At 40.1% G+C, this 13,939-nt stretch overlaps 1 protein-coding gene across 1 annotated transcript; it reads right to left on the reverse strand.

Moving 5' to 3' along the window:
- Positions 1–10,208: 10,208 nt before the first annotated feature.
- LOC140003838 (cytochrome P450 81C13-like) lies at positions 10,209–13,355 on the reverse strand. The gene is made up of 2 exons (XM_072069478.1): positions 12,234–13,355; positions 10,209–11,063 (listed from the first exon to the last, which is right to left on the reverse strand). Exons 1-2 carry the CDS (start codon positions 13,140–13,142, stop codon positions 10,431–10,433), a joined length of 1,542 nt encoding a protein of 513 aa, XP_071925579.1. The 5' UTR covers positions 13,143–13,355; the 3' UTR covers positions 10,209–10,430.
- Between the last annotated feature and the right edge of the window lie 584 nt (positions 13,356–13,939).

A 13,939-nucleotide genomic window follows, 5' to 3' on the forward strand; every position in this document is an offset into this window, starting at 1 on the left:
CGTTGGTGGCAGTGGGGAACGGTAGTGACAACGGCCGTGGCCTGTGGGAGAGAAACGCGCGGCGGTTGGCGGCAAGCTGGAGCAGGAGAGCTGGCTAGAGGGAGGTACGGTTGTGGCTGTGGCTGTGGCTCGCGGCGCTGGGTAGCTCGCGGCTGGTGGCGTTGGAAGGAGAGAGATCGAGCGGCGGAGAGGAGCTGGTGGCCAGTGGAGGTCCATGGTGGAGGGAAAAGCGGACAGCATTGAGGCAGCTTGTGGCACTCGAAGGCAGCGCACGAGGAAGAGGAGTGAGGTGGCGTTCGGTGATGGAAGGTCGTGCGCGCGGGCAGCGCGCAATGGCAGCGCTGGGCGCGGAGAGAGAGAGAAGATGATGGAGAAAGAGAGGGTGGCGGTGGCGTGGGCAGGCGGCGTGCTCTGGTAGTGGGTGGCGCGAGGTGGAGCTGGTGGCATGCGGCTGTCGCGATGGGAAGAGAGAGGGCGCGGCGAGTTGGAGGTGAGCGAGGGAGGCGGCGACGCGCGATGGAGGAGCGTCGGCCGAAGAAGAAAAGAAGGAAAAAGAAAAAGCCAGGCAGCGGGGAAGAAGAAGAAGAAAAGGGAAAGAAAGGAAAGAAAGAAAAAAAAAAGAAAGGAAAGAAAGAAAAAAAAAAGAAAAGAAAAGAAAAGATGAAGATTTTTTTTTTGGTTCTTTTCAAAAATTTATATTTCAAAATTTTGAATTTTGGAAAAGAAAGCAAAACTTAAGGTTAAAAAGGAAAATAACGTTAAAAAAAATTTTATTAAATTTTTTTTTTTGAATTCATGTTTTGGGTCGTCAAACACCGCGTAGGCACGCCAAAATTGGTAAACGTCTACTGACCTTAGGAGTCACCAACACCACGTGGGCACGCCAAGATTGCTGTCCTAACCATAGTAGAGGAAAACATTAAAACCAACCACAACGTAAATAAGAAACGACATAATTAAAGAATTTAACAACGAAAAACAATAAAATCAATATTTGGGTTGCCTCCCAAAAAGCGCATTTCTTTAACGTTTTTGGCTAGACATTGTCATGTTTGCTCAGTGAGGATAAAATCTTGTGACTCGTTTCAGTGTTTCATCCTCTATATAGTCCTGATAACCCTCGTAAATAGAGTAATCCTTGAGCACATGAGCTACAGTTTTCCTTGGACTAGTAGATGGCGCCAAATAATCAAGCAGTGATCTCAATTCTTCATCCACTCCTTCATCAAGAGCACTCAACGGTTCAAGATATTTGACCATAGCTACTCTTAACTTATTTCTACCATAAGACTCAAAAACTTCCGGTATAACAAAATCAATCTCATTAACAGAAATCATAGAGTAAGAGTTAAGAAAATGCGAGTTAGGGAATGGAGGTGGTGTCACCACATTTGATGATTCTTCACTGGATTCTTTCACTTGAATGGGTTGCGGTTGGGGTTCCATTTCTTCCTTTGCGGCTTCTTTTTCAACTGCATCTGTAGATCTCCCATTTTGACACTCTTGCATCTCCTCATCACTAGTCAAACAAATTGTACTCTCATTTTCTTCAAAATCAACAATGGTTTTCGAGGGAAATTCTTCAATTTGAGAAGCCAATCGATTTATTCTGGATGTCAATAGACATATTTGATCTTCCAGATTACTCATTGCATCCTTCATCATCTCATTTCTCATTTGTGTCTCCTGTTGGAATTGATATGTATTAGTAGCTATTGATTCAACTATTTTTTCAAGAGACATACCTGACATAGATGATGATTCTTGAGACTCATACTGCTGAAAATTCATTGGCCCTGTTATATAATTATAACTGGAGTTATCCCACCATCCTTGATCATACCCGTTTGGATTAGGGTTATACCACGTTTGAGACTAGGGTGAAAAATCTCCATAATTATTGAGTGGGACACTCAGATTATCTTGATATTCGGGGCACATACCGGTTGAATGATCCCTGACATAACAAATTTTACAGGTTGCAGCAACCATTCTTTCTCTAATAGAGTTTAGTGCCTCTGAATATGCAAACTTAGCAAAAAAATAAGCCTCATTGCCTTCCCTGGAAACAAAATCTAGTCTATCACCAAAATACGGAGTGTTAGAAGTCATAAACTATAAAAGAAAAAAAAAGCAGAAAAATAGATTAGAAAAAAATGAAAACAAGATGAATTCAAAAAGAAACAAATAACTAGCGCCAGTTCCCGGCAACGGCGCCAAAAATTAACAGGGTGTCAAACCTGTGCAATAATAAATACCTGCTTAAATAAAATATAATTTCTGTAGATAGTGATAAGTAGAGTCGAATCCACAGGAATTGGGGATAAGTTATTTCTTTTAGAGTCCGAAGTATGGGGGATTTTTGAAAATGAGAATAACTAAATTACTTGGAATAAATTAAAATAAAATAAAATAACTACAACTCAAATAACTAATTATCACAATAAAAATAATAATGGACGAACTCTAGCCAAGAGACAACTTCGGAGATGGTTCACTTAATTCGATCACAGATGCAAGGATTATTCCAGTTACTATCTGATAAATTAGTTATAGTTGTCATACACGCGATAAACAACCAACTCTTCCTCAATTTGTCGATAGCCAAGGTACGACCGTTGACTATTTCTCTAATCAGGAAACAACCCTAGGTACGACCATAAAAGTTGAATTCCCTAATTGCATGAATAATTAGAAGAGTCTAATTCTAACCAATTAACACGCTACGAGGGTCTCTTTAAGTTAGCCTGTCTATCTCCCTGACACAAACCCAATCATGCCAGTTGCCACCAGTTTAGAATAATTAAACAATTACGGATTTAACTACCCTAATTGGCTTCAGGTTATTGAATTAATCTAGAATCCGGGCCCTGGATAATCGAATAATAAAACAACCAAATGAACATAAAGCAGAAGATAGACGAATACCAGTGAATAATGGAAATAAATAAAATTTAATTCGATCTCACAAATTTAGTAGAACCTAGTCCTCCGTTGTTCCTCGACTAGACGAAGGGATTTAATTCATCTTCATGGAGGGAATCCCATGCAAAAGTGCATAAGTAATTATTGAAAAACAAGCTATGTCTTCGTCTTCCCCAGTCATGCGGCTCATTAGCCTCCAATATATATAACTACGTGACTAGTCTCCTAACCGAATAAGAAGAGAAAAAGAATAAGGCAACCACCCATTGTTCCTAATCTAAACAATTGCCTAACTTTTCTCGGTGGTCCCCACAAATTAGTAACAAGGCTGCCGAATTACTCCTTGTTTTAAGCCTCTGTACGTTTCTTTCTTCTTAAAAGCCCAACATGACTAATGCTTCATACTCCATGGTCCCCGCCGAATTGAGTGAAAGGTTACCAGAAGTCAAACTCTGCCCAATTCCCTTATTGTTTCCTATTGACCTTCGTACTCCAATCTCCTAATCAGCAAAGGATATGCAATCCCTTTGTAGCACCATGTGGGCCCGGTTGTTTGAAGTCTCCATTGTCTCCCGAAAGTCCCTCCTATTATGTGCTTTTCTGTTCCACTCCCTGAAATTGAGTCCAATACCAAATATAAGTAAATATTAATAATTAAAACAATATTTGGCAAGGATAAAGGGAGAAATTAATAATAAAATAATCAACAATTAATACCCTATCACTTATAAATCAGAGTTCTTTAATTTATATAAATTGTATGTATGTGAAAAATAAAATTCATACAGTGTTAATTTATTTTAATTATTTTTAAATTGCACATAGATTAAGTATGCCTTTAACGCTAGTCTCAAAAAACTGGGACATCAATCAATAGCAGAATAAAGGATTTTTCCACTATTGATTTACCAAAAGAGACACTGCCCATTCCATGGCTTCTTCAGAAGTACTTGTTCCAGCCGTGACCAATGCCTAAACAAAATTTATAAAGAAGAAACACTTAGTCGAAGGAATGTGTCAGGAACTTAAGGCGTAATTTGTCGTTTTATTCTTTAGTGTATGCGTTTCAGTGATAAAACAAAATAAGGCTAGGACATGAAATGGTGTCGTTGGACTAATTCTGGCAGTTAGTTAGAATTAGTTATTCTGTTAGCTCACGTTTGTTTAGTTTCTACTATTAGCTGCCATTATAAATAGCAAGTGTAACAGAAGGAAAGATTATCAGACTTAATACAATTTGAATTACTTTCTCTCTCTTGCTTTGGCTCTCTTTTCTTTCCCATCATTTTTCCTTTTCTTCCCTAAATCTTCCTCTGCCGTTCACTTCCCTTCTCTGTATTCCACGAGCTCAAACCCAGGGGTCTGACATTTGGTATCAGAGCAGTCGATCCTTAGCTGCAATTGATACGGAAATGGCGGAAAATACTCGGTACCGCACCTTGGAAGAACATATTAAGAAACAAGACAGCCGTTTGCAGGAGGTGGTGGAATCGATGGCCAGCATGCAGGCCTCTTGTCAACAGCGGTTTCAGGAGGAACTAGAGCAGAAAAGCTTGCGACTGGAAGCACTGGTGGGTAACTTGGATCAAAGGTTCAGCTCGATTGAGCAGAAGTTCAATAACTTGCTGACTGTGATGTTGAAGGAAAGAGGTTGCTCTGAGCTGGAATCGCGAGCGTCAGATCCGTTGCTGCCAACTCCACCGCCGCACATAAAGCTAGGAAATCAAAATGGTACCCATTGTGCGCCACCAGAGAATCGAAGTAAGCAATTCCATCCTATCTTGCCGAAACTTGAAATGCCTATGTTTGTTGCTGGTAACCCTAGGGAATGGCTTAGGAAATGTCAGAAATATTTCTTGAATTACCCGATTCCTGATAACCAAAAAGTAGAAATGGTAGAAATGTTTCTTGAGGGGAAGACCGACAATTGGTTTCAAGGAGTAAAACTTGAAAGACCTCACCTCTCTTGGACAGAGTTTAGTGACTTAATGTGTGAAAGATTTTCCAGTAAAGTCTCTCGTGATGTGGTAGAGGAATTCAATAAGCTTTAACAGAATGGAACAATAGGGGAATATGAGGAAAAATTCGATGAGCTTAAAACTCTCATGCTCCTTAGTAATCCTAAATTAGACGAGCTCTATTTTGTCTCCAGTTTTGTCAGTGGCCTGAAAGAGGAAATTAGACCAATGGTGAAAATGTTTAAGCCACAATCACTAGCGAAGGCCTTCGAAGTAGCTGAACTACAAGAGTGTTCCTTAGAAGTGCAAGCCAGACAATCGCGAAGTACTAGTAAAATTGTGTTAGAATCCAGATTCGGATTGTTCAAGAATCAACCTAATAATCAGAAGTCCTCCAGTTCCTACCGTATTCCTGCAATCACTCCAAACACCAACAAGTCAAAAAACGTGGCTAAAGAGTTTAATAAGATCTCTGCTGAGGAGATACAGTATAGGCGCAAACATGGCCTGTGCTATAGGTGTGGTGAGAAGTTTGGTGCTGGGCATCGTTGTAAGTCAGGAAGCTTGAACTGTGTGGATCTGGAAGAAAGGGATGAAACGGATTTTGAGGATGCTGAAGGGGAACAAAACCAAAGCATTGGAAGAGTTGGGGAATTAGCTGAGGTTTCTCTGAATGCTTTGAATGGAGCCATGAGCAGGAAGTTTATAATACTACTGGGTAACATGGGAGGATTACCAATAAAAATCTTGGTGGATACTGGAGCTTCAAACAGCTTCATTCACTTCGGTCTTGCGAAGTCTTTGTACTTAGCTCATCAAGAGGTGACTCCTTTCACAGTCACCTTGGCAGATGGTACGGATATTACTAGTGGGGCAATTTGTCCAAGAGTCAAGTGGCTAATATAGGACTATCAGTTCCAATTTGACTTGAAGATGATGGATTTAGGGAATTGGGACATTATTTTAGGGGTAGATTGGATGTACCAATTCAGTCCCATTACGTTTGATTTTCATAGTCTCAGCATTGCTCTCAGCAGCAGTGGAAGTTTGTTGCACTTACAAGGGCTTATCAACCAACCTGTGATGGAGCTGGTAAGAGATAAGGACCTCAGATCTTTTATACAAGAGAAGCACAGGCACTGTGCTGCCTTGCAAGCCGAATCACGGGAACACCAGCAAAGAGATATTCCTGAGCAGGTGGAAGCGGTCCTGCAACAGTACTCACAAGTATTTGTCACCCCGACAGGTCTGCCCCCGGAGAGAGAGCTGGATCACCAAATCACTCTCAAACCTGGAGCGGAACCCTTCAAACTAAAGCCTTACAGGTACCCTCACGCACACAAAACTGAAATTGAGAAGCAAGTGGCTGAGATGCTCTCTAGTGGTGTTGTTATTCACAGTAGTAGTCCCTTCGCATCTTCTGTTTTGCTGGTCAAGAAGAAGGATAACTCATGGAGATTATGTGTGGACTATCGAAAGCTAAACGAGCTGACTGTTAAAGACAGATTTTCCATACCGAATATAGATGAACTTTTGAATGAGTTGCATGGGATGAAGTACATGTCTAAGCTGGACCTTAGAGCAGGTTACCACCAACTGAGAGTTAAAGCAATGGATACGCACAAAATTGCCTTCCAAACACATCATGGTCACTTCGAATTCTTGGTCATGCCGTTTGGATTGACGAACGCCCCAACTACCTTCCATGCAACATCTGGGGTCCTGGCGAACAATCAACTATTCTGCAAAAGATCTAAACGCTCATTTGCCCAAACTTTCGTGGAGTATTTGGGACATGTTATATCTGAAAAAGGCGTAAGCATGGACAAGTCTAAGATAGAGTGCATACTCTCCTGGCTAGCACCCAAAACAGTAAAAGAATTGAGAGGATTCCTGGGTTTAACAGGCTATTACCGAAGATTTGTTAAAGGATATGGGGTAATCAGTATACCATTGACGCAATTGTTGAAAAAGGACGGGTTCACATGGAATTCTGAAGCTCAGATGGCTTTTGAAGATTTAAAGAAAGCCATGACGACTGCTCCCGTACTGAGCATGCCCAACTTTGAGATTCCTTTCGTCATCGAGATGGATGCCTGCGGAGTGAGTATTGGTGCAGTCCTGATGCAACAAGGACATCCCATAGCGTTCCTTAGCAAAGCTCTAGCAAACCAGAATCTGGGTATGTCGGTATACGAGAAAGAGCTCTTTGCATTGGTGTTGGCTGTCGCTAAATGGAAACATTATCTAGTCGGACATCGCTTCATCATTCGAACGGATCATCAGGCCCTCAAATACTTATTGGAACAACGACTCACACATCCGTTGCAACACAAATGGCTGACTAAGTTGTTAGGCTTGGACTACGAGATCCATTATAAGAAAGGCATCGACAATGGAGTGGCGGACTCATTATCCAGGCGAAGGATAGCTGATCACAGTGAGAGGTGTTCAACCGAGTCTAGAATTTTGAATACTATTTCGTCAGTGCAGCCAGCTTGGATACAAGAATTATTAGATAGTTACGTAGGTGATGCTGTGGCCCAGGAGCTCATTCCCCAACTACTGCTGGATCCTTCTTCAAACTCAGATTATCAGTTAGACAAAGGTCTAATGAAGTTCAAAGGCAAATTGTACGTGGGGACTTCTAAAGGGATCAGAGGTAACCTTATCAAGGCGTTGCATGATTCTGTAGTTGGGGGACATTTCGGTCAAAGAGGGTGTCTACAAAGAGTGCAAGCACTATTTCACTGGCTCAGAATCAAGAGGGACGTCATACAATTTGTGAGATCTTGTGACATATGCCAACAGAGTAAGCACGAAAATGTCCCTTACCCCGGGCTGATACAGCCACTTCCAGTTCCTCAGCATACATGGTCCCAAATAACAATGGATTTGATCGAACAGTTGCCCTTATCGCAGGGGTTTGATACTATATTCGTGGTAGTGGATCGTTTCACTAAGTTCAGCCATTTTATGCGACTTTCTCATCCTTATTTAGTTCAACAGGCAGCTATGGTTTTTCTTGATAATGTGTATAAGCTTCATGGGTTGCCGAAAGTCATCGTGTCCAACCGAGACAGGGTGTTTCTCAGTGGATTCTGGCAGAAAATGTTCAAATTATTGGGAACTAAACTCCATTACAGCTCTTCCTATCACCCACAGTCCGACGGGCAGAACGAGAGAGTTAACCAATGCCTGGAAACGTACCTAAGATCTATATGTAGTGAGCATCCAACACGGTGGAGTGAGTGGTTATCTACAACGGAGTATTGGTACAATACCAACTTCCATACCAGTTTACAACTTTCTCCCTTTGAGGCATTATATGGGTACAAGCCGACGCCTATTCCTTTGGGACCCTTCCATGACGTTGTGATACCAACTGCTGCTGATGGACAGGAAAGACTACAAATCTCGTCACAAATCAAGGACAATTTAGCTCAGGCTCAGAACCGAATGAAGCACTATACTGATCAACACAAGACAGAAAGAACTTTGCAGGTAGGGGACTGGGTTTACCTTAAGTTACAGCCTTATAGGCAACAAACTGTGGCCATCCGAAGGAGCTTAAAGCTGTCGGCCAAGTATTATGGGCCTTTCCAAATTATTGAGAAGGTGGGGGCTGTAGCCTATAAGCTACGATTACCACCTGGAGCTAGAGTTCATCCGGTGTTTCACGTTTCACTTCTTAAGAAGCCGATTGGTGGCAGTCAGCCTATTGAAGCAGTCTTGTCAGAGTTGGACTCCTCAGATTAGTGTTTGTTGCAACCAGAGCAGGTGCTTAGACGCAGGGTTGTCATGCGGGATTCGCAACCAGTTATACAATATCTTGTCAAGTGGAATCATTTGCCAGACTCGGAGGCCTCCTGGGAGGATAAAAGTTTCATTGATAAAATGTTTCCAGATTTTAAAGCTTGAGGACAAGCTTTCTTTATGAGGAGGAGATTGTCAGGAACTTAAGGCGTAATTTGTCGTTTTATTCTTTAGTGTATGTGTTTCAATGATAAAACAAAATAAGGCTAGGACATGAAACGGTGCCGTTGGACTAATTCTGGCAGTTAGTTAGAATTAGTTATTCTGTTAGCTCACGTTTGTTTAGTTTCTACTATTAGCTGCCATTATAAATAGCAAGTGTAACAGAAGGAAAGATTATTAGACTTAATACAATTTGAATTACTTTCTCTCTCTTGCTTTGGCTCTCTTTTCTTTCCCATCACTTTTCCTTTTCTTCCCCAAATCTTCCTCTGCCGTTCACTTCTCTTCTCTGTATTCCACGAGCTCAAACCCAGGGGTCTGACAAAATGAGGTTAAATGTTGGAATCTCTGATCTAATGAACCGTTAGGCTTCTTTGGAATTTAGTCTAATTGAAGATTTTTTTTTTCAATTTAGTTTGCTAGAATAATTGAATGACTTCAACCCTATAATAATGATTCCAAAATGATGGGGATTAATATTTTTAATTTGAATTTGAACATTAAATTTTGTATATGTGACGTGCATCTAAACCCACTAATATAGGCACTGTTAGGAGATAAAAGATTTATCCAAACAATTGAAAGAAAACAAGAGAATAGATGTGGTTGTTGGCATCACCTAACTTGAAAAAATTAAGGAACGTTCCAATAGTTACAGCGATGATCTTGTTTGGCTTGTGAAGCAGATAGATACTAGAAGTCTTACCAGTACGATTCCTTTGACAATATCCAGGGTGTAGAACTCGGTCAGATTCTTGCAAAGACAATAATGATTGGATTATGGTCTTGCTTTGATCAGGTGATGAGGCTGAATCACTTCAGTTCTTCAACTTTCCTCACTCAGATCGTGCATGAAATCGTCAAACTTCCCCTGGTAATTCTTCAACATCTTCCTATACGTTTTCCCAAGACCAAGCCACCTCATTATTGGCACATATTGACAAATGTCCGCGGGCAACTTTGCCCAGAACATATCAATCGACATGCTGTAGAGGACCTCTGAATCCAAAGCCATGCTGGAGAAGCAAAGGCAAGTGATGTAGCTATGTAAGTTTCACACTTACACTCTTATCGATCTGATATAGGCAGTAATCAAATCAATGGCCAAAGCGACAGCAACATTAGCCTGATATGTATAGATGGCAAAAGAGGAGATTCCATAGATATCTTCCTGCCTGCCACAGAATTAGTATGACCTTCCACCAACGTTGGATTTTGTCACTAAGATACTTGCATTCCCCTAGAAACAAACACTCTAAGACAATAGGTACAGTTGTTAAAAGTTAGCATTGTTTTTTAGATTTGGTCACAAATTCTCGCACAAAACTTGGCCAAAGTGACTTGTGATTTGAGAGATGTGTACATTTATTCCTTTTGCACATTATGCGCATTAAGCAAGTTGTTTAATGTGAACACACAGATCGAATATTAGTTGTAAACAGAAATAAAGATTTTATACACAAAGGATGGCTATGTTCTAGTACAATAATTAAGAATAGTCTTGCCTGCCACTTCATGATAACAACATGATAGCTTCTGCTACCACAATTCACTGCTTCTAGTTGGCTTTCAAAGTTGAGAGAGAAGTTGGATTGATTCCTGGCGTGGAGCGCATATGGCCTCCAAATGGTTAGCCTTCTTCAGAGTGATTCTGTTGCTAAAGTTAACGTCCAATTCACCATCCTCTTCAACTTTATCCCAATCAAAACACTGGATGAATGTACCCACTGCCAATGAGACATTCCGAATGCCTAGATTGGCTCCGGGGCAAGCTCTCCTCCCTATCCCAAATGGTAAAAACTTGGAATTGAACTCTTCTTTATCCATTAATCCCTTCCCTTCGAATCTTTCTGGCATGAATTTCTCAGGCTCCTCCCAGAGTTTTGGATCCCTATGCACGGCCCATGCATTAGCTAAAACAATCGTACCTTTTGGAATATCATACCCCCCGACTCGGCAGTCTTCAGATGCATGATGAGGTATCAGAAGTGGTGCCGCGGGGTACAGTCTCAATGTCTCATTGACAACACAACGAAGATAGGGAAGCTTTGGAATATCAGATTCATCCACCAGCCTTCCATGTCCTACGCTGTTGTCAATCTCAGTCCTTAGTTTCTGTAGTGCCTTCGGGTGATTCAGTAAAAGCAACATAGCCCATTCAGTGGTCAGTGTGGACGTTTCTCTTCCGGCTGTAAGCATTATCTGAATCAACGGTTGCTTTTGTTAGTCAAAATAAATATGGCTAAAATTAGGGTCGGAAAGAATCCCAGAAAGGTTGCTTTTAAATACGTTGTCCAACAGGATCATCCTTCTGAAAAGCTTTGCCAAGCACAAGCAAGGGAAAGGATGATGGCAAATGACAACCAATGCGCTCAAATGCATCAAGGCTGAAGCCATTATCATTTCATAAGATTGATTGTGAAATTAAGGGTGGTTGTTTTCACGAATTTTGCTAATTAAAATTTCATGCTAGAAATCTTATCCACTAGCATAACACATAACAAAACTAAGCATAAAGTATCAGATTTTGACCTTGATTACTAATCTTATCTTAGTATCAGAATCCAAAGTATGGCATAACGACTCTATGCTATATACGGATACAACTTATTAAACTCATGATCCAAGTCAGTTGACGCTAACTCCAATCTACATGAGTCTATTTCTAATTCATTATCATAATCAGAATGAGCCAAGAGAAAATAAAGGAATTCACAAGCTCCAAAACTTCGTTATCACCTATAACGGATCCTAGCTTCTCTTTAAGAAGAATCGATTGATAAACAGTTTTCAATGATCGGGTTAGATCAAGTCTATTTAAACTATCAACCTTTACTCTTGAAATAACATCAAAATAAAATTCTTTTAACACTTATTCCGATTCCAAAAGAGTTCTTTAACAAGATGTTCTTCTTAAGAATAGCTTTATTTGTCACTCTACCAGGACATGTTAATACAAGTTTGCCTGATTCTTCCGGGGTCAGTCCAATATAATTGTAGGAGTAATTTTCGCCCCAGTACAATATATGTTGACATGTATCTTTAGGATAGTTTTGAATAGGTAATATATTCACACGAAGAGGCTATAACTGATGTGTGCCGCCTTCTATTAGTTAGCTCCCACAGGCAAAGAATCAATTGCTAAAGGCTCATATAGAGCTCTTACTGTTGCCTCACTGGAGCGTAATGAATTTAATTGATAACCATATTAACATTATATTGCTGAAGATAGCAATCGAGAAAGTGAAACAAGTTAAATGCAGATTGGTGGTGGGCAAAGAGTATATTCTGCTAGTCTAAATTTCACTGCCTTAGCAAAGTGGGATAAGCTCATGAAGTAAGAAAGACGGAGAAATTACATTTTGCACTTACCAACGCAATACCTTTTATGATGTCATCTGATAGAAAATCAGATTCTTTTTCCTTACAAGCAAGCAGATTTGCAATCAATGCCTTCTTATCCTTGTCCAGCAGAGTATCTGAACATTGAAATTCGTCTATGAAACCCTGAAAGAGTTTATCTCTCTTCTTGTGCAAAGAGATCATTTCCTTTTCCAGTCCCTTGTAGCCAATCCATCTTAATATAGGAAAGAAGTCACACAAACTCAGCGCAATCCCTGAAGCAAACATTTCCCTGAATTCTTTAATTATTTGCATCCCCAACTCCTCTCCAGCATCCTCCTCTCTGATGGAGCATCGTCCAACAAGCATCCTCATGATAACATTGAGTGTAAAAACTGAAATCCAATGGTTCAAATCAACTCTTATTAGGCTTCCATTCTTTGAAATTCTGTAAATTGACCTGAGAATCATCTTAATTTCTTCTTCCCTGATAAATGAAGTCCTCTGGAGGCTGTTGAAAGAGAAAGATTCAACGACCAAGAGGCGACGAAGAACCCTCCACAAGTGGCCATATGGGGCTATCCCAACGACTGTATAATTATAGGAAAACCTGTCCCCTGCCATGCCACGAGGACGGTTTGCAAGTATGATATCATTCCTGGTGAAGCACTCCTCAATGGCGGATGGAGATGACACAACAACAAAGGAACGGCGGCCGAATTGGAGAAAGAAAATTGGACCATATCTTGATGATAATGAAGTTAAGTCTTCGTAGAGTGAGTTCTTGATAAGGTAAAGATGGCCAATTATTGGCAGAGCTAGTGGACTTGGTGGTAACTTCTTGTTCTTGACATGGTTGAAAAGCAAGCTTTTGGAGATGAGAAGTAAAGGTAAAGAACACAATAAGACGGTGACGAGGTAGTAGCAGAGATTCTCCATGGCCTAAAGCTGAAAATCACACAGAGACTTCTTAGTTAACTTCTGCTATTTTTGTCCCCTCTTGCATTGAACAGAGGTGTGTGCTAAAAGGTCAAACTGATAAGGCCAAAGTTATTGGTTATTGGATAATGTTAATTATTCATGAAACAGGAAATTCATGACCTAATTGTGGGAGGAACTTTGTCATTTGATGTATATAAGCTCACTAATTCAGACAAGCAATTGGCAAGAATTACACATTGAAATATCTCAGATAATTGTCGACATCAATCAATTGCAGGAAAAAGGTGTTTTAAAATTAAAAGCTTGCAGATTTTGACTCTAGATCAAGGAAGAGTCAAAGTCACCGGTAGTTTTCCACTAACATGCCAAGAAGAACTTTCAATACACGGATTAGTACGGAAAATGAGGAGAATTTAGTAGTTTGCTCTTTTGTGTATGTTGGTTCTTTAGGAAAAAAAGAGTTGTAAAACGAAAAATCATTCAAAAGTCCATCATATTTCGCCAAGAATTTTGTTGTCCTTCATTTTTAAAATGATAACTTTACATCACTTACAAAATCAAGTCGATAAAATTTGATCTCATTCTAAGTTTTCAACTACTTTTTACTCTAAAACCATCACATAACCTATACATGATCATTTTTTTGGGACAAAAATATTGGATTCCATTTATAGTTAAACAAATAATCAGATTTATATTCATTTTTATTCAAAAAAAGTAAGATCTTATCCGTCCTATATTGATTTTTTTCCTAAAAAAAATAGATTCTGACCTAATCTATATTCATTTTGCCA

Source organism: Coffea arabica, chromosome 10c (genome assembly GCF_036785885.1).
Source record: "Coffea arabica cultivar ET-39 chromosome 10c, Coffea Arabica ET-39 HiFi, whole genome shotgun sequence".
NCBI classification, from domain to species: Eukaryota; Viridiplantae; Streptophyta; class Magnoliopsida; order Gentianales; family Rubiaceae; genus Coffea; species Coffea arabica.

What these genes read in the sequence shown, in the direction of transcription:
- LOC140003838 (XM_072069478.1), bottom strand. Translation starts at nt 13,142, where the DNA reads ATGGAGAATCTCTGCTACTACCTCGTCACCGTCTTATTGTGTTCTTTA. An exon ending in TCATAAAAGGTATTGCGTTG is followed by an intron (nt 11,064 to 12,233) that starts GTAAGTGCAAAA and finishes CCGTTGATTCAG; the next exon opens with ATAATGCTTACAGCCGGAAG.